Below are 21,052 nucleotides of genomic sequence, written 5' to 3'. Positions count from 1 at the left end.
TTGAGGAAGCAGAAGGATCAAGCATGGCATGATGTGGGAAAATCTAGATCATGTGGAAATTGCAGGCAGGGGATGAAGCACAATGTTTTATGGAGACTACAGTGTATTGATTCAAAGGAATACCATATCACCCAACATTTCACAAATTAAAACTGTGATTAAACAACATCAGAGGGCAGCCAAGATGGCAAAAGTTGAGACAGAACAAACAAGCTGGGAGAGGCTTTTTCCTGAATCTGCTATGAAGGGCAAGATTATTCCCCCTTTTACACCTGCTGAGCTAAAGCAGTGCAAACACCTTTCTAAAACCATGAATTCAGGCCCCTTCCACACAGCTGAGTAAGATTCCAAATTATCTACTTTGAACTGGAATATATGGCAGTGGAGACTCATATAATTTATTTCCTTATCCCAGATTATCTGGCAGTGGAGACTCATATAATCCATTTTAAAGTAGTAGTGTAATCTTGTTAGGGTTTACTTGTGTTAAGTATTAGATAAAACTATGCTAAAATACAGCAGAACATCCAAAAATACAAAAGCAGGATACTTATGGTTGAGCATTCAGCTTACAACAAGCAGAGCATGAAGTGCCATGTTTCTGTAAAGAATTTATTGCTTAGGAGACAAAGATCCAGACAAATCCAGGCTTAGATCCTGGGATACAGGGTGGTGTGGAAGGGGCCTGAGCATAACTGAAAGTGCTGGTGATGACCTAGAAAACTCAGTATTTCTTGGAACCATGTTAATTCAAGGGCCATATTCTCCCATATTGACCTGTTCATTGTTTATATCCTCCGAGGGGCCCTTCTCTATGCCCCACTATCTCCATAGGTGCAGTTAATGGGAAGACCTTGTTTTTAGTTGCATGCCCAGGCTTTGGAACATATTTGCTTCCCAAAGTCTTTGATGGCTGGTTGTTTGGGAAGGAAAAGACCTTTAATAATGTACAGCATTATCTGTTGTTTTTTCTTTGCAGTTGTCATTATTGAAATGGTTTGAAATTCTATTGTTAATCTTTAATTTTTGCATGATATGAATTCTAAAGCTGCATTTGCCTCAACCTTTGTAAACTGCCCTGAGTCCCAGATTGGGGAAAAGATGGGATATAAATAAAGAAATGGCAGTAATTATCACAACAGCAAAACATATGCCAGACACCTACACTGTGGTCCTTCCTCAAAGGCTGGGAGATGATGGTGAAATGATAAGCCATATTTGCCTCCCACACCTGGATTCCTCTACCAGGAGCAGGTTTAAAAACTGCAAAGTTTTGCAGGATCCATATCATAACAAAAGAAAGTCCAGTGGTAATGCCACCCGCTAACAATTAAAATCAACACCCTAAAACCACACAATGCTCTTCAGTTCAACTCATTTCAATGCCAAACTGTTTTGGATAGCTTTATAAGAAAAGCAGCATATAAATATTTAAATTAATAACACTTTAAATTTGTATTTGAATGCCAGATTTCAAATAATAAATGACTCCCAGATAGTAAAGGAGATGTCTCTGTTTGGAGGGATGCCAGCGAGTTCTTACTGTGTGGCAGTGAAAAGATAATATTAATTCAACTCATCTTAATTTAATTCATCTTAATTAACTCATCTTAATTTGTGATTGAATCTGCAAACAAAAGCATGTTGTTAATTGTTTGAGAAAGCAAATGCAAACATTCCATGAGGCAGGAAGCTATTAATATATTTTATTTACAGACTTCTAAATACAACAAGCAGCTTTGCTAGTGAACGCATTGCACTTCCATCATGTACCCTCCACCCCAAAATAAACATCTAGGCATCTCAGGAAGTTCTGGAAAAAAAATCAAGTGCTTAAATTTGCAAGTTTTCATTAATGGAAATGTGATCTCTGTTATCATGAGTTTACTTGTCTAGCAGCATTTACATGTTAAGAATAGAAGAGCTGTGCCAGATCAGACCAACGGCCGATCTCATTCAACACAGGCTTTCTGCAGTAAGTCAACATAGTTTCTCCCGCACTGACCAACAAGAAGTCCCTAGGAAACAAGCAAACAAACAAGACATGTGGGCAAATTGCTCTCCTATTCACATTGCCTAGTAACTGGTTTACAAGTGCTTTTGTGGTGTGCCTTCAAATCACTTCCTACATATATATGGTGAGCCTATGATATATTGGTCAAGGGCCACAATTAATCCTCTGTCGTCCCACTGCTTTGGATGCTGTTAAAATGTCCTAGTATCTTTTTCAGCTTACTTTCATTGGTGCAAACTGAATTTAAAGTGCAAAAATGTGTGTATACCAGGCATGGGCAAACTTGGGCCCTCCAGGTGTTTTGGACTTTAACTCCCACAATTCCTAACAGCCGGTAGGCTGTTAGGAATTGTGGGAGTTGAAGTCCCAAACACCTGGAGGGCCCAAGTTTGCCCATGCCTGGTATATATGCTTAGGGATTGCTTCTTTCTGTCTTTCTTTTACATATATTGTAGTATATGTAGTATATGCATATTCAGGGGCTGTTCAGATTAATCATCTGTGTTCTAGTTCCAGAATATCAAGACAGATAATCCACAATATCTGCTTTGTACTGGGTTATCTGAGTCCACAACGCCATATATTCCAGTTCAAAGCATAAAATGTGGGAGTGTATTCAGCTGTGAGGAAGGGGCCCCAGTAAATTTAGGCAAAAGTAAATTGCTGCAACCTTTCCTCAATGGCCAATTTTCCTGATTAATAACTTTTGCCAACTTGATGACACTCTGATATTGCTTGGCCACACATGTCCCAGTTTTCATCTTGAAATGTTGTAGGGTATGCTTACATGGGTTGGCAAAACATCTTCAGAGGTATTTTTGCCCCTGCCTTTTTGAGGCTGAGAGAGTGTGACTTGTCCAAGGTCGCCCAGTAGGCTTAATTTTCATCTTGGATTTGCAATTGGGAGAGAAAAGGCCCGATCTGGCTGTCACTTGGTGGATTCCTACTTGAAGAAAAATCTCAGACTTAAAGTACCGCAGGAAGGGAACATAATGTTAAAACTGTGCTGTGTCATTACAAAATTTTAATATGACCCAATGTTAAATATGCTTAAAACAAATATTTTCTTACACCAGATTTCTTTTGGAACAACAGTCTTGGGTGATTTGGCCACCCTTTCTCAAAAAACATTCATCTTAAGGCACTGATGAAGCATAAACAAACTGAGGAAATATGCTGGCAAATTTATGCTTCAAACTAAACATCGGGAAGGTCAACTTGAAATGGTTTAAGTATGATGACAGCCACCATTGTCACAGGTTCTTCAACAATTTGCCAAGTCGTGTGAAAATTGTTGGCATAAGATCCACCTGGTTAAATGTCTACCCCAAAACTTTATTCCACCGCAATGGAAACACAACGTGACACATTTCAAGATGCCTGATCAAACTTGGAAGCAGTCAGTTTCAAGACTCCTTGAAAGCAGCTGATTCAAGTTTAGTTCGTTTCCCCCCATAAAGCATTCACCCAGAGATGAAAGAGCCAAACTATTAAAATTTGGCAGTGTTTTTATGTAAGCAAGTGAGGGGAAAGTAAGGACATAAGTTTGAACAATACTTGGGAGTGATATCTATGTTTGCTTCCAGTGGAGAGACTGCCATCTTGTGATCAAAGGAGGCTGAGCTCAAAAACACTTTGTATTGCAATGGCAGGGAATAAATATTTGATCCTCCCAAAACTGTTGGAAATCTCCTAGCAAATTATAAGACATTTTTGAAGATATTACAAAGTCTGGAAGACCCCATTTTCATTTTGAATTGACAAAGTGGAATGAAGCTGTTTGTTGAAAAGCAGCCTTTCATACGATAGAGACAAAATTTTGTGAACTGGCTTCTTCCATTTTATCCCATGTTACCCTCAAAGAGGAAATACTGCCTCAGATCTAATTGGTAACCCATACAGATGAGATATATTGAATAAGTTACTATATGGTAAGTATGCAAATTCTATTGATTCCTGAGTCCAACCAATCTGGGATTAGCAATTCAATCTAAATCATTACATACCTGCCAGAATCCCCAGTGGTGCAATGTGTTAAACCCTATGCCAGCAGGACTGCCTACCGAAAGGTCGGCAGTTTGAATCCAGGGAGCAGAATGAGCTCCCATCTGTCAGCTCCAGCTTCCCATCCAGGGACATGAGAGAAGGATGGTAAAACATCAAACATTCAGGTGTCCCCTGGGCAACATCCTTGTAGATGGCCAATTCTCTCACACCAGAAGTGACTTGCAGTTTCTCAAGTCGCTCCTGACACAAATGTTTGTTTTACATACCCACCAACTGCCGCTATTCAGCAGGAACAGTCCAAGTTACATCTTGTGTCTGCTTGCCTTTTCAGCTCCTTTCAAAAATGTTAGTGCCTCTCTCTTCTTGCCACGTTCCCTTTAAACTTACATTGACTGCTTCAAACAGAATTCAAAGTGCAAAACTAGTGCATTAACAGCTGGGGAAAAGAGAAGAAGAGGCAGAATTTTGTACTTCCCATAGGATCAGGCAAAAGCAAACTGCTGCAACTTGTGTGTTTTTCCTCATCAATAAGATACCGGTATGCCATATTAACCATGTAGTAATGTAGCTTGGCCATATGTGTCCCTCTTCTCATCTGTGAAATGTAGGAGGCTATGTCACTATTCCTGAGATATTTTAGTATTTTTGTGCCAAGTTCTCCCCCACTCCCTAAAGCCTCTGCTTATTCTTAATGAAGCAAAGACAGCCGGATAAATCTGAGGAAGAGAACATTTCTGGTTTTAAATGTGTTGCCGACTCCAGTATTCCTTTTGGAATGGAGAGTCAAAGATTTGTCTACAGCCTCTACGACGCAGTGTGCAAAATAAATACAACCATTTTAATGCAGATTACTGACCAAGAAAAGCATGCCACACAAATCAAAGAATATGTGTAGCATCATCTAAAGCTGGAAAACTGGATAATAAAAAGATAACTCTCTCATTTTCCTACCTACACACAAGAAACCTAAATAAAAACCATATTTTTAACAAGAGAAGATAAATAAGTGCAATATGAATATTCTGCATTATGAGGAAGAGGAGGGCGGCACTATTTTCAGCTTTTCCCAGGAAAAGGGTCCATGAACCAGATGATTGCTTCTTGACAGCTATTTCAACAAGGGAGATTGAAAGATCTGGGAGAGAATTTTTTTTTGCAACGGATCAGAAATATAAATTATGCATTCAAAACCGCTTAGCTCAAGTACATGTTCCTGTACAAGGCGCGTGGAAGGAAGTTTGAATATGATGCCTGAGACTGAAATCCAGTAGTCCAACATTTCTTCAGTAGAGGGCACTCCTATACCAAAGACTGCTATTCACTCATCCCCTCCAGTTTCCTTTTCTGTTTCTTCATTACTGCTTCCAGCTCTGATATTTTCCCGGAATCCTGGAAGAAAATGATACAAGTCAGGAACAGATGCTGTTCTGCCTTGAAGCATTTACCAATCCCCCTCCCATCTCGCTTTGCTTTTTCACGTCTCTGACGCATGTGATGCTTTCTAAAATCAGTAACTTCCTGGCTTAACTCTATCCTCCTGCTCACAGTCTCTGCATTGTAACTCCAGACTGATTAGACCAGAAAATCTCAGATTTTGTTCCTTTTCTTTCCAAATTTATTTTGGATATGCATATATGGTTTGTTCATGCCAAAATATTTTCTGTCAGATCCCAATACTATCAGACTCTAATACCAGATGTCATGTAATCCAGATTATCAAAGCAGATAATCCACATTATCATCTTTGAACTGGATTATGTGAGTCTACACTACCATATAATCCAGTTCAAAGCAGATAATCTGGATTTTAAGGAGCTCCTGGTGGCACAATGGGTTAAACTCTTGTGCTGGCAAGACTGCTGACTAATTGGTTGGTGGTTCGATCCTGGGGAGAGAGGGTGAGCTCCCTCTGTCAGCTCCAGCTCCTCATGCGAGGACATGAGAGAAGCCTCCCACAAAGGATGGTAAAACATCAAACATCCGGGCATTCCCGGGCAATATCCTTGCAAACAGTCAATTCTCTCACACCAGAAGCGACTTGCAGTTTCTCAAGTCACCCCTGACACGAAAAAAATCTGGATTTTATATGGCAGTGTAGAAGGAGCCCCAGAGAACACCTCTATGAATCTCTAGGTCCTCCAGTGTGATTCAGTAGTCAATGTTGACCTTATAATTGTACTGGAGGACCTACAAATGCCTAGAAAAGTGTTCTTGCTAGGAATCTCTATGTCCCCCAGGGTGACCCTATGGCAAACACTATTAGGAAAGACTTGTACCTCCAAGAGAGCTCTCTGGACGGTAACCTGGCTGTACACCCGAGCTCCTTCCTCTGGGCTGACCGCTTTGAACTCCTCCTTCTGCAGGGAGAAGAGCTGAGCTCCACTCAGAACTCCAAAGGCTTTTACGGTGCTGCAGTATCAGAGAATAGATACAGAAGTCATGGAAAGAAGTAATATTTCTCTAATTTACACTCATTAAACTCTAAATGCAATACAGTTATGAAATTGATTTATGCCACACTATAATGGAATGGAAGATTAGATTCAATGAATGCAGTTATAACCCACCATAGGCAAATAGCAACCAGTTTGGCATCTCCTATAATCCACAGATTGATACTGGCAATGAGTCAGTAGGATAGTTTTTGCAAAGCATTTTATCCCTGATTAAACCTTTGAAATAATGTTCAGCTCACAAGGAATCCCTACAAGAAATAATTATGACTATAGCTTTAAAATGCCTTTCTGGCCCTAGATGCTTGGAGAACCTCTAGCGCAGTGGTTCTCAACCTGTGGGTTCCCAGATGTTTTGGCCTTCAGATCCCAAAAATCCTTACAGCTAGTAAACTGGGATTTCTGTGAGTTGTAAACCAAACATCTGGGGACCCACAGGTTGAGAACCACTGCTCTAGTCACTAGTGGATCTCTTTGGGAGCCCTATGGTTTCAGGGAAACATGATTGAGAAATCCTGTAGTAGGGAGTTGCTATGACAATAATTAAGGATCTTAATCAGGACAAGTCTGCTCTCCCAAGCCTCCCATTTACATCCACTGAACACTGGAACTGATTGTTGTGAAAGGAGATTAATTGCTTCCATACATCAGTGCTAAGTGGCCACTGTAAAGATCTGAAAGACATGTATCACCTCATACAGGTTGAAAATTTAGAGTGAAGGTCATGATTTGCCACATTCTGGGTTCTATTCCATTCTATCCTACTCTCACGATAGTATAAATATGCTTTATAACATGCTGCATCAAATTAACATACCTAAGTCTTTCAGATTTAACTAGCATTACTCAAGGATGTCAATCAAACCCCTACCGAAAAATTAAGCAACAACAACGCATGAGAAGCCATGTGTTACTGAACTGGCCAGGAAATCAACAGCTGCTTCATATGGTGGCCAATTGGGGAAATTGCTGATAAAATGGTCAGATGCTTGCCAACTAAGGAAAATGAGTGGGTTAAACTGGCACATATCGTTGTTATGGCTGGTCTGCACCCAATGTGAAATTTTAATCCACTAATGCAAGTCAATAAGAGAAAGGCAAGAGGCGGTTTTGGTCGGTGTTAAGGAATATATAGGCTTTTTGCCAACCACTGCCCCACTATATATTTTTATATAAAAAAGACCAACTCACAATGGGTTGAACCCCTTGGCCTCTAGCCATGTCTGGACTTCAGCAGTATTTGAATCGTATCCCAAAGGCACGTTGGTATCAGGAGCACGCTGGATGTGAAGATTCTTGCGGGCAGCTGACCCATTGGCCAACCTCAGGGCAAGCTCCTCATTCACGGTGTTGAAGCGCTCTGTCCGGGCAGGAAATAAGGTTTCACATAGTCCCACTGAGTTGTAAACATTTGCATGAATAGACAGAAGAATGAACTTTGCTTCCCACAGTACAAGTACCTATAGTAGTTGTTCAAAAGGTCAGACATATCCCTTCAAGAAATTCCTGTAGTATGCTAATATAAGGGCAGCTATAAACTATATGCTCCTTTCTGTTTTGTCAGGCCAACACAGTGTATTGGTTAGGTGTTGGACTGAGACTCTCGGAGGTCAGAGTTTTAATCCTCACTCAGCTATGAAAACTGACAGGATGGCCTTGCACAGGACACTCTCTCTCAGCTTCAGAGGAAGGCAAAGGCGATCCCTTTCTGAACAAATCTTTCCAAGAAAGCCCTGTGATAAGTTCACCTTAGGGTCAACATAAGCCGGAAATGACTTGAAGGCATACAACAATGAATTCAGCTTTTCATGGCCAACTAATGCTGTTTCAAGTATCTAATGTAAAGTGCTTTGTTCTAGAAGCAGGATTTGGGACTCCCCAAGGTAGTATAGAGTTTTATTGCAGAGACGTGAACAGCAATGAGACCTCTCCCCATTTCAATAGTTTATACTCAGACTGGGCCAGAAGCCAAAACATTATTCTTGCAATGCTATAAGAGTAAGTAGGACAAACTAAGGGACTGCGGTGACGCAATGGATCAAACCCTTGTACCAGCTGAACTGCTGACCTAATGTTTGACAGTTTGAATCCTCACGACGGGGTGAGCTCTCGTCTGTCAGCCTTAGCTTCCCATGTGGGGACATGAGAGGAGCCTCCCAGCAGGATGGTAACACTTCTGGGTGTCCCCTGGGCAATGTCTTTGTAGATGGCCAGTTCTTTCACACCAGAAGCTACTTGTAGTATGTTTGCTTCTGACATGATTTTTTAAAAAGTGGGACAAACTAAGACATCCTCTGCTTTGTGCCAAAATTTCTCTAATATCACTAGACGAATTTGTTGGAGCAAGCCTGGGAAAGGAAGAGGGTCTTACCCCGATCACTCAGGTCCATGTTAAGTGCCTCTGTGCTGGCCCAGTTCCTGCCATTGGAGTATATCGTTTTAGTCTTTGGTGGTGGCTGGGGTGGAATTTTCTAAGAAAAGGGAAATAAGCAAAATGTATAGCTTGCACTCTAATTTTTTTCTTGTGGGGCAGGACAAATGGAACAAAGTACACTACCAGTACCATTATCTGCAACGACCTTCCAAGATGGCAGGTTTTTAACTTTGAAGCCTCTCAGCAGTTTGGTTTGTACAGGACTTCTTAGGTCATTATTTTGTGCATCTGTACATTTGAATGTACAGCCTATATGAGTGATAATAAATGACTGATTTTGAAGAAATTTCTCATCCACCTTTAATCTTCTTGAGTTTTCTAGGGCCAGAAAAGAAAAGGCATCTGTAACATTCCTTAAGGGAGCCCCTGATGGCGCAATGGAATAAACCGCTGAGCTGCTGAACTTGCTGACTGAACAGCGGTTCGAATCCAGGGAGCAGGGCGGGTTCCCACTGTTAGCTCCAGCTTCTGCCAACCTAGCAGTTCGAAAACATGCAAATGTGAGTAGATCAATAGGTACTGCTCTGGTGGGAAGGTAATGGTACTCCATGCAGCCATGCCAGCCACATGAACTTGGAGGTGTCTGCGGACAACACCGGCACATCAGCTTAGAAATAGAGATGAGCACCAACCCCCAGAGTTGGACACAAATAGACTTAATGTTAAGGGAAAACCTTTACCTTTACCTACCATTCCTTAAGACCCCATGAGCTTGGGTCACGAGAATAAAAGAGCTGCTCTTCTAGATTAGATCACACAACAATAACTACCTTGTCCAGTGCCCTGTTTCCAACAGTGGGCAGAGAGATTCTGCATGCAGGGCAGGTTGGCAACAATCACATTTTGTTGCTTATCCCTAAGATTTAGTATTCATAGGGATGTGGAGACCCTGCAATGGAGTGCTGCAACAATTGCTCACCTTGCTTATCACAGGACTAGTCCCATTGACCTGGGCAGTTCTCTTATGGTTCTGGACACCAGACTCTTCACCATTCATAATTGGGCTAAGTATATTATAAGGAACATAGCCAACTTGTCCGTAGCGGTTCTGAACTTTCCACCATTTCTTGCTGTCATCCAAGACCTACCAACGAATGAAAAAAATGTCCAACAGTTAAACAGAAATTAAATTCTACCCAGTTCTTCATATTCATATCGGCCATGCAGCAAAATATAACAAAACAAAACTCACAAACCCAATAGTATTTATTCTGGGCCAATCCAAACATAAAGTGCATCATGCTAGCTTTCAAAGCTCTAGCTTCTTTATCAGTCAAGGATGTTGAAAATCTCACAGGAGAAGAAAAGTGATGATATGAGAGTTACAGGCCTACGTTTTGTTTCAGATGTTACTTTTATTGTCAGTTAAACAATCTAGAGCAGCTGCCTCAGCTCAGTTTGATTTCAACTCTCCAAAGCCCCAGCCAGGTTGGCGAAGAGTTATGAATTCTGGGAACAGATGTCATAAACATCTGGAAGTCCCACATTCGGGAAACGGTGGTCTAGGGGGATTTCAAGGCACGCAGGGGCCACTCCCCTTCTTGGCCAGGCAGGGACTGGGGACAAAGGGCAGTAAAACAAAAGAATAATGAAAGAAAAGGGAAGTTATGCCCACACTGAGCAGAGTTTGCATGGATCTCAAGGGAAGTCACTCCTGCTAATGGATTAAAATGTTATTGTCTGCCTTTTACTGCGTTGAGTCCCCAAGAAGGAGAATAGTATTTGCCTACACTGATATCTCTCCAGACGTCTAATTTGTAAACACTGACCTACTTAACTGTTTAGGGCAAGCATGGACAAACTTGGACCCTCCGGGTGTTTTGGACTTCAACTCCCACCATTCCTAACAGCCTCAGGCCCTTTCCTTTTCCCCCTCAGCCGCTTAAGCGGCTGAGGGGGAAAAGGAAAGGGCCTGAGGCTGTTAGGAATGGTGGGAGTTGAAGTCCAAAACACCCGGAGGGCCAAAGTTTGCCCATGTCTGGTTTAGGGGATATTCTAAGTTAGTGTAGCTCAGCAGGCAATTTTGCATTTTGAAATTTCCTGATTCCATATCTTCCAACATACCACATGTTAAGTGGATATGTATGGTCAAAACAGGAAATGTATTAATGAAGAAGAATAGACAATCTAAGAGAGGCTGCAGAGGTTTGCAATGATCCCCTACTCCATATATAGGCTCTGCAGGTGCCCTTGGACACTTTTTATTGTGTCAGAAGTGACTTGAGAACATACTGCAAGTCACTTCTGGTGCGAGAGAATCGGCAGTCTACACAGACGTTGCCCAGGGGATGCTTGGATGTGTTACCATCCTGCTGGGAGGCTTCTCTCACATCCCTGCAAGCTAGACCTGATGGACAGAAGCTCACCCTGATTTGCAGATTCGAACCGCCAACCTTCAGGTCAGCAACCCAACCGTCAGGCCAGCAACCCAACCGTCAGGCCAGCAACCCAACCGTCAGGTCAGCAACCCAACCATCAGGTCAGCAACCCAACTGTCCGGTCAGCAACCCAACCATCAGGCCAGCAACCCAACCTTCAGGTCAGCAACCCAACCGTCAGGCCATCAACCCAACCATCAGGCCAGCAACCCAACCTTCAGGTCAGCAACCCAACCGTCAGGCCATCAACCCAACCGTCAGGCCAGCAACCCAACCTTCAAGTCAGCAACCCAACCGTCAGATCAGCAACCCAACCATCAGGCCAGCAACCCAACCTTCAAGTCAGCAACCCAACCATCAGAACAGCAACCCAACCGTCAGGTCAGCAACTCAACCGTCAGATCAGCAACACAACCGTCAGGCCAGAAACCGAACCGTCAGGCCAGAAACCCAACCTTCAGGCCAGCAATCCAACCATCAGGCCACCAACCCAACCGTCAGGTCAGCAACCCAACCATCAGGCCAGCAACCCAACCGTCAGGCCAGCAACCCAACCTTCAGATCAGCAACCCAACCATCAGGCCAGCAACCCAACCATCAGGTCAGCAACCCAACCATCAGGTCAGCAACTCAACCATCAGGTCAGCAACCCAACCGTCAGGCCAGCAACCCAACCGTCAGGCCAGCAACCCAACCATCAGGTCAGCAATCCAACCTTCAGGTCAGTAACCCAGCCTTCAGGTCAGCAGTTCAGCTGGCACAAGAGTTTGACCCATTGCTGGACTCTTGGACACTGACTCACCTCTAATACGTCTTCTTGAAGCACTGACAGTTCATTGTTGTTTCTGGCTGTGAAGTTATGGGTGCAAATCACCATCTTCTTGTCTGGATGTCTGTGTCTGTGAAGAAAGAAGAAAGACAAAGCATACTGAATTATAGGTGAGGCAACATAGAAGTTATGGATTCTCTAGAACTGTGATATCCAATCTTTAGTTTTCCAGGTGATTTGGATTTCAGCCCTAATCATTCCCAGATGTTGGCCAAACTGGGCTACTGGGAATTGAAGTCCCAATCCCCTGGAAGACCAAAAGTTGAGAACCACTGCTCTAGAAGGTGAAAATTACAGACGGAAATTCATCACACTAGGATTCAGCTTTGAGGTGCAAGAGTTACTACACATAAGGATTTATCTGCATCAGTAAACTTGCTCCACTGAAATTTATTTTCACTTCTCTACTTCGCTGTCCTGAAATAAGATTGCTTATTTCAGAAGTCCATGCTTGAGACCTTTACAAAGACCTCTACTCTTCATTTGGTTTAATCTATAGCTGCAGTGTTTAGCTAATACATCAGTGAATTAAATCCATCTTGATTGACAAAATAAGGTTTTTCTGAATAATTGAGTTGTTAAAATTGTTACACATTAATTTTAAGCAAAGTGCCTTGTAAAAACTGTAGCTGCCAAATACCACCATAAAGTTAAGTGAATCAATGAATACTGTCAATTCCAAACTAAATAGAAAATCAGCCTAGGTTTTCTTTAATTAGATAATAGTCCCAGTTTAATCAACTTAGACCTTGAGCTGATAAATCACTGAGAGCTAGTTGGACTGAAAATGAAGCCTTCCTCATTGGATTTCTTCCACAATATTTTAGTTTGGTTATGTTAGTACAACAGGAAATGAAAAAGAAACGATTAAATACAGCCTAATGAAGTGTGATAGATTGTATTTATTCAGTTGCAAATATCGTACTGCTCCTTCAATATCTTAGAAAAACTGGGGTTTGGCAATAGGTTGAAAATTTCAGAGCTCCGGAAATTTAAGCCTGACCAAAAAGTCAAACCGTTAGTCAATTAAAAATATTTCAATATATTTTCAATGTGTTTCAGTAGATGATAGACTTCATTTTAAATCAGCTTCATTGAAGAAATGCTGAATCTACGAAATTCTTCAGTACTATATACATACATACATATTGTATGTATATGTATATATAATGGCGCTCCATGTAGTCATGCCAGCCACATGACCTTGGAGGTGTCTATGGACAACGCCGGCTCTTTGGCTTAGAAATGGAGATGAGCACCAACCCTCCAGACTAGACTTAATGTCAGGGGGAAATCTTTACCTTTACTTAGTCTGGAGGGTTGGTGCTCATCTCCATTTCTAAGCCAAAGAGCCAGCGTTGTCCATAGACACCTCCAAGGTCATGTGGCTGGCATGACTACATGGAGCGCCATTATATATACCTCAGTTCCGGTGCAATTTCTGGATTTTAAAACATGACAGGGGAAGATGGTGAAGAAGCCATGTTTTTAGCATCCATCCACCAGCAATTCTGATGAGCAAATCATCCGGTTAGATGGAGAAAATAATGAAAATTCCTGGTGGCACAATTTTGGACAGGAAAAAATGTGATACTGAAGGAGGAGCAAGATATTGTCCGGAAAGGAAAAAGTAAGATGCACACAGTTGTCCCTTTTATACAGAGAACCCCCATTGTAAGTTCCTTTTCCTAGCTGGAGTTTCAGAAAGGTGACCCACATTTTTCCAAGGGTTCAAAGAAAGACAGGAGAAACAAAGAAGGAAAAGAAAGAAAGTCATCCCGTCCCCCCACCTAGTCCTACCTTAGCTGGCTGCCTAGTGTCCCCCTCTCGGCTTTCTTCTGGACGCCATCATTAAACCGCTGTCCTCTTGTTTTCATCCTGTTATCTCTCCTTTCTGTTCCCATCACCACAGCAGCTGACCTGCACCACTTTCTACCTGCATTTTGAGACATCTCCAGTCCTGTCTGGTTCCCTTTCGACCCTCTAAATCCCATCCGAAAATCTAACATTCCTGCTGCGACCCACCAATCCTAGTCCCTGGCCTCTTCCTTGCACTATATAGTCCTAACCATCTCTGCTTCCTTTAAAGATCATCCAAACTCTATCGCTCTGAAACATTCCCATTGAGAATATTCAAGAATTCTCTTGGACTGCTTTTGGCAATTCGTGGAGCGAAACTATCTATGATGTATCATTGCTATAAGCCTTATCGCTGTGAGCTCTGCACACACAAAAAATGTACAGGATCTTAAGGTATTTATTGGCTTTGAAAGAAGATTCTGTCCTTTTACTTCTGACTCACTTTAACTGTTCAGTGAAACAACTGGGGAGAAATGGACAAAGTCTACATTGCTTGTCTGCTTGAGGGGAAGGGGTTGTCAAATCAATAATTCATAAGACACTTTATGAACTGGGTTCCTGTGAGTTTTCCGGACTGTATGGTCATGTTCCAGAAGCATTCTCTCCTGACGTTTCACCTGCATCTATGGCAGGCATCCTCAGAGGTTGTGAGGTCTGTTGGAAATTAGGCAAATGGAGTGTATACATCTGTGAAGGTCCAGGGTGGAAGAAAGAATTCTTGTTTGTTGGAGACAAGTGGGAATGTTGCAATTAATGGTGCTCATCTCCATTTTTAAGCCAAAGAGCCAGTGTTGTTCATAGACACCTTCAAGGTAATGTGGCCAGCATGACTCCACGGAGGGCTGTTACCTTCCCGCCAGAGCGGTACCTATTGATCTGCTCACATTTGCATGTTTTCAATCTCCTAGGTTGACAGAAACTGGGGCTAATTGCAGGAGCTCACCCGATTCCCTGGATTTGAACCAACAATCTTTCGGTCAGCAAGTTCAGCAGCTCAGCGGTTTAACCTGCTGTGCCACCAGGGGCTCCATAATTTTACTATGTTTTATATATATATATTGGGACTTGAGCATCCACAAAATTTGGTATCCACAACAAGCCCTGGAAACAAACCCCAGGGGATACCAAGGGTCCCCTGTAACTTAATAAATGCTTGGTTGAGAGGTGGTCGGCTTCCATCATGTAATTAATCTGTTTTTATTTTTAGCCCAGATATGGCTCGGCCCATTTACTGAAACATATCTGAAACTGAACAGCTATAACCTTAAGGCATTAGTGAAACATGTGCATCACATCTCTCTGTAAACACCACATCATAAATACTTGTACAAATCCACCCTATTTAAATGGAGAGGTCACTAGTCTCAATTGTTTTAGCTATATGTAGGAATCTTAAACAGTCTCTGTTTTCTAAATCCGGCCACATACGCCTCAGTTCCAGAATATCTAGTTCAGCTAGAAAAGAGGCATCTGGTATTAGTTTATTTTAAGAACTATGAAATAATGCTTTCCTGCTAGGCAGCAGTAGTCAGCCACTTCCTCATGTTGGGCGGGATAGGTGGGGCAAGGTGAAGCAGACTCTATTCCGCTTGCCTATTTTCATCCAAGGCAAATGTTATTGACATCCATTCCTTTTGTTGGACTGATTGTTTAAAAGGCTTGAGCAAATCATTGTGGGCGTATCTATATTGCAGAATTTGAAACACTAATTTCATAGTCATTTCCTTTCTTAGAGAATTGTGGGAACTGTAGTTATTGTTGTTGTGTGCCTTCAAGTCATTTCAGAGTTATGGCCACTCTTGGGGTTTTCTTGGCAAGGTTTGTTCAGGGTTGGTTTTCCCCAGCCTTGTTCAAAGGCTGAGAAAGTGTGACTTGCCTAAGGTCACCCAGTGGGTTTCATGGCCAGGAGGTATTCCAATTCTGGCCCAATAAACCACTAGACCATGTTAGTTCTGGAGAACAGTACTTTGGGATCAATACACATTCTCAGCATCTCATCATGCCACAATTTTCAGGATGATGTTGAGAGAAATTCATGATAATTGAAATAGTTGATAAAACAGTATGGTTTTCACCTTGACCTGCTTCCAAGATGAGTTGCAAGGGGATAACTCAGGCATGGGCAAACTTTGGCCCTCCAGGTGTTTTGGACTTCAACTCCCACAATTCCTAACAGCCAGTAGCAGTTAGCCCATGTTGGAAACAGCAACCTTCTGAAGCCTCCACTAGTTATATGTTGTGTATATAATTCAGATTGCTTACTGAAATATATGTGTGTGTATTGGTATGCAATTTTACCTTAACTCTTGGTTATGGGCGGGGCTACAGACCATGTGATCAGAACTGGGCTTGTTCAGGACTCAGACTCCATTTTAGAACTGTTCAGTTTAGACTTCAGTAAAAACTGTATGCTTCAGACTTCGATACAGGAACAGTATCTTCGATACAGAAGCCATTAGACTCCATTGGACTATGGACTGTTGATTCTAAGAATGATGCCCTGTGTTGCCTACACACAGAAACTACTTTAAATCTATTTGTAACTGGATTGATAAGCTGAATATATGAAATTTGTGAGTAAACCAACTATGATATTTTTAAAGAGGTCTGCTTATTTTTGTCTTTTTAGAGCATGATCCAAAGGCAAATATAAGCAAGAGTAGATGTTTTTGGGCAACTAAAAAGAACACTTCTGAAACTCTGCTGAATATATATTTGTTTGTGCATTGGCATATCTTTGTTCCTAGCAGTTCAAAGACTTAGGCACGTCAGTTTAACAACTGAGAGACCTAGTTGCTTTGCTTGAATGCTGGTGACTTATGGCATCATTTTGCAAAAGGTTGTGACTTCTGACAAGGTCATGCCTTTCCAAAGATCATAAAATCTCCAAAAGGTTATGGAGATTTGCATTTTCCAAAAACCCATGCCTGGGATAACTACTCAAATAGGGGAGAATTAATGGTCTTTGAATATGTTAATTGTCTTATAACAATTCTGACAGATGATTTTATTTCAGTTTGCAATTATTTTTGACCTTGTCAAGGAAGATATGCCATGAAACTTACAGAAGCATGGTGAAAATTTCAGCACCTCAAATCTCTTCCCTGGAAACTGGATCAAAATCTACCTTGAAACAATTTCTCTAATAAATATCTTATTTAAAAAGTGAGGAGGAGTATTTTCCCCCAACACTGAAGAGTGTTTTTAAAAACTTTGCATTGGGGTTCTGTAGCAACTGTCTGATTTCCTATTTAAATGACTTTATTCCTGGATGTGTTATGGTGGGCAGGCAAACTCCTTGCCCATAGTTACCACCAATCTAGATATAGAACAATAATTTGAAGTTCCTGCGTACACTGAAAAGCTGATCCTCCCCTACCCTAAGCACTAATCCTCTGAATCACCCCAGCAACCTGCAATGTTGTCTTAGGCAAACCACCACCCTTCTCCAGCTAGACCCTTAGCCACCCCACCACTATTTCACGATTGAGTCCATATCACTGGCTCCCTGCTCACCACCTGACCCACCTACGCCCAGTGCGGAAAGACAGAGAGAAAAAGAAAACGGCTTTAAGGGGGTGAAAAAAAAGCAATGCAGAATTTATTTAGGCTTCCCATGAACAAATGCCCATGACTATTCTCTACCCAGGAAAGTCACTTGAATATCTTTAAACACCACCCAATATTTGCATGTACAAAGTTGAGCCAAGCCACATCTTATTCTCCACGTTTCCATCAGAAAGACCTTCAATACTGCATTCTGTACAGTTATTGTATTTCCCATTGCTACCCTCTAGAGCCCAGGGAATGGTTTAGAAGCACATGATGCAGATTCAAGGATTGGGTTGGGAATTCTTTCTATAGTTGGTCTTCCACATATGTGGATTTGATTATTCAAAGGTTTGATTAATACATCATCTCTAGGAATTTACAGGTCCTCCAGTGTGACTCTATGGCAGGCATGGGCAAACTTTGGCTCTCTAGGTGTTTTGGACTTCAACTCCCACAATTCCTAACAGCCAGTAGGTTGTTAGGAATTATGAAAGTTGAACTCCAAAACATCCGGAGGGCCGAAGTTTGCCCATGCCTGCCCTTTGGTCAACCGTCACCTCACATTTTAATGACTAGACAAAATATAGCAGACCCCATCCCATTCTATCCCCTGGATCCTCATCTCTCCCCCTTTCCCCTTCGCTTTCCATGTCCCTTCATTTCTCTAGATGTCTCAATTTTTCAAGACATCTCAAGTTGAATATTCTCCCAAATGCCTATCAAGTGTTGGAAAGCTTGGAGAAGACTTACCCATTGGCTGCAATTGTGACAGCTGATTGCTGTAAAAGAGGAGAAGAGGGAGAAAAGAGGAGTTAAATTTCAAGAAATTCTAACCATTACAGTGAGTCTAACATCTTACTTAAGAGTCTTCCCCAGTTACTTCTTTCAACTTATTAGTGCTATGTCATAGTTTTTTCACACCGCATCTAGTTACAGTTGCATTACAAATGTGTCATTTTTTTGCCCCAAATAAAATACACTAAATACAAAATAAAATACATTGATCCCCACCTTTACACCTCTCTATTAACTTCCCATTTCTTGGGTAGGAAACATATCTTCTCAATATATTGTGTCTCTAACTAGGTTAATCTAGCTAACCATTTATATATGATAGAATCAAGGTGAGTTTTTTTGCCTGCTTCAGAATGACTCAAAACCCTCAGCCAATATTTCTGTATCTAATTTAGATTTTTCTCTAAGCATCATTGTAAGTCGGTAATTGCTGCTAATTTGAAAACCTCTATGATCCATTCTTCTGTTGTTGGTGTAGCTGCCTTTTTTCAATATGGTGCATATAGCATTCTTGTTTGTACGGTAGTATTAGTCAACCCTGGTAAGGATTTGAATGGAGCACTACTATCCTCATCCCAATAAAAACAGTACTTTGTATATAGGTTCTCCTGCCATACAAATGTGTTTGGGATCAATTCGTTTTACTGGTTTAGTAGACTATTGCTCACCTGAGCGCGCCGTTCTTCATGCCGGTGTTGCATCTCTACTGGATCTTCCCACGGCTGCCCAGAAGAGTCCAGGCGTGGGGGCTCCCAGCCACTTCGGAAAGTTGGGGTGTAGGGAGCAGCATAGTCCCTGGGGAAGTCCAGCCTGGGGTGGGAGGGCAAATCAGAGGAGAAGGAACAGGAGGACAGCAATTAAAATGGGTATACAGAAGTGAAACTATGGAATCTTCAATTACAGAAATAACAAGTTTCATCTGTTTCTGATTAGAGCTGCCAAACCCATTGAATTGATCTCTGTCAAGCTGGTAAAATGCTAGTAGCAGCTGGTGGTCCCATGTTGGCAGGACTTTGCGTTTTAGTATCAAAAGCTATCCAAAGTGATAAGTCCAGCTGTTTTAACTATTGGACTAAAAGTTTGATGAAATTGCCATCCAACTGACACGTCAGCCACTGGATGCCACTGTAAAACACCAAGCCCACCATGAACGGGTCTAATTCTCCTGAAGTATCTGAGTATTTGAGGAGGAACAGATAGCCACCCAAGATCAGATAAGTCCCATTTCCCTTTCCCATACCTTGGCCTGATCCAGTTGTCTCCCAGTGAATGCCACAACTCGGCTTCCTTTTCCCCTAGGCAACCACGCATCAGTGTGACCGCCTCCAGGGTCAACATGGGATTGCGCACCTCAGAAGCAAATTCTGGTCCTCCAGAAGACTCTACAATCTGAAGTGGGATAAGAGAATCAGAACATAGAACAAGTGGCTCCCCAAGGCAGATAGAATCGTAGAATTATACCACTGGAAGAGACCAAAGGCCATCCAGTCCAACTTCAATCAAAGCACAACAAAAGGACATTTAAACTCTGTTTAAAAATATCTGGAGAAGGAGACTACCCTACACTCCAAGGCAGTGTATTCCTCTGTGGAATAGGTCTTACTGTCATGAAAGTCTTCCTAATGTTTAGGTGGAATTTTCTTTCCTGATTCAAGTTTTTCTGGAGAAGTTCTAGCTGGAGATCCTACACTGAGCTATGGGTTGGACCTGATGATCCACAGAGCACCTCCCAATTCTATGAAATCTGCATTTTCTCTTCACGCTAGGAGTTAGTCCACCCATGCCATAGAATCCCAGCTAACACATCCCAGCGTCCCCTGGGCAACATCTCTGTAGATGGCCAATTCTCTCACATCAAAAGCAATTTGCAGTATGTTCCCAAGTAGCTTCTGACACGATAAAAAATGACACAGGTTTAATGATTTGTACCACACTTTCTTCACTACAGTGAATCATACAATTGTTGCTTAAGAAGTACAAGCTCACTGCAAATAAAAATCTAGCTTGTGAAGGAGAAATGTTTTAGGCTAACCTTCCCCTGGACACATTCCTTTTTATGTGCAAGGACTCTCTTCCCCCCACATGAGCTTCAGTCCCACGTCTGCCATCGAATTAGTACTGCTCAGCAACTGATATATCTTCTCCCCCACACCCCTTACGTGAAGCCAGGACATACCATCTTCAAGGGATTGAAGAGAAAATGAATCAACTCCTCTGAGGTAGGGTTTGTGATGTTAGACTGCAGTCTTGCCTAGATAGTGAGAATAAAAGAACAACCGATTAGCATCAGCCCTGCCAGCAAGCATCCACTTTCTTGGGAGGAAAGAGCACTCAACAAAGCTCACCAGAATGCTGAAAGAATATTTAATTTTAGCCAGAGCGTCTTCAAACTCTTCTTGGGACGGGGGGCGAGCTCGGATTGTCAGGAGTCCTTCTGCGGATACAGCAAAGACAGACAAATGTGTCATGCTCAGTCTTATACTTTACGAAGGATTTTTTTTGCTACAGGCTGCTGAACTTAACCTCCTAATTTATAATCCATTTTGGATCACAGAAACTCTTGACCTGTTCGTTCTAAAAGCTTCTAGTACAGCAACTGTCCACACAATGGTCTGTCATCCCCTCCAACTGTCCTGAACGGATTAAATGCTTAATAATCTATCATCCAATGCTTTTATCTATTCCGCACTCACTTTTCTGGGCCAAAGCCTGAGATATATGAAAAGCCCC

At 42.0% G+C, this 21,052-nt stretch overlaps 1 protein-coding gene across 2 annotated transcripts in view; it reads right to left on the bottom strand.

The window, feature by feature from the left end:
• Positions 1-4,838: 4,838 nt before the first annotated feature.
• eps8l1 (EPS8 signaling adaptor L1) overlaps positions 4,839-21,052 on the bottom strand; it is a 45,189-nt gene continuing 28,975 nt past the window's right edge. For both annotated transcript variants that reach the window (XM_062957870.1, XM_062957871.1), the window contains exons 11-21: positions 20,668-20,756; positions 20,499-20,573; positions 19,563-19,711; positions 18,991-19,132; positions 18,278-18,306; positions 12,089-12,185; positions 9,828-9,992; positions 8,846-8,945; positions 7,666-7,834; positions 6,298-6,430; positions 4,839-5,410 (exon numbers count right to left, since the gene is read on the bottom strand). In XM_062957870.1, coding sequence (XP_062813940.1) covers positions 5,336-5,410; positions 6,298-6,430; positions 7,666-7,834; positions 8,846-8,945; positions 9,828-9,992; positions 12,089-12,185; positions 18,278-18,306; positions 18,991-19,132; positions 19,563-19,711; positions 20,499-20,573; positions 20,668-20,756 — 1,223 coding nt within the window. In that variant the 3' untranslated portion in view covers positions 4,839-5,335. The remainder of the gene's footprint in view (positions 5,411-6,297; positions 6,431-7,665; positions 7,835-8,845; positions 8,946-9,827; positions 9,993-12,088; positions 12,186-18,277; positions 18,307-18,990; positions 19,133-19,562; positions 19,712-20,498; positions 20,574-20,667; positions 20,757-21,052) is intronic.

Source organism: Anolis carolinensis, chromosome 6 (assembly GCF_035594765.1).
Source record: "Anolis carolinensis isolate JA03-04 chromosome 6, rAnoCar3.1.pri, whole genome shotgun sequence".
In the NCBI taxonomy this organism is placed as follows: Eukaryota; Metazoa; Chordata; class Lepidosauria; order Squamata; family Dactyloidae; genus Anolis; species Anolis carolinensis.
The sequence above is the reverse complement of the archived record's forward strand: the minus strand, read 5'-3'. Positions and strand labels throughout refer to the sequence as shown.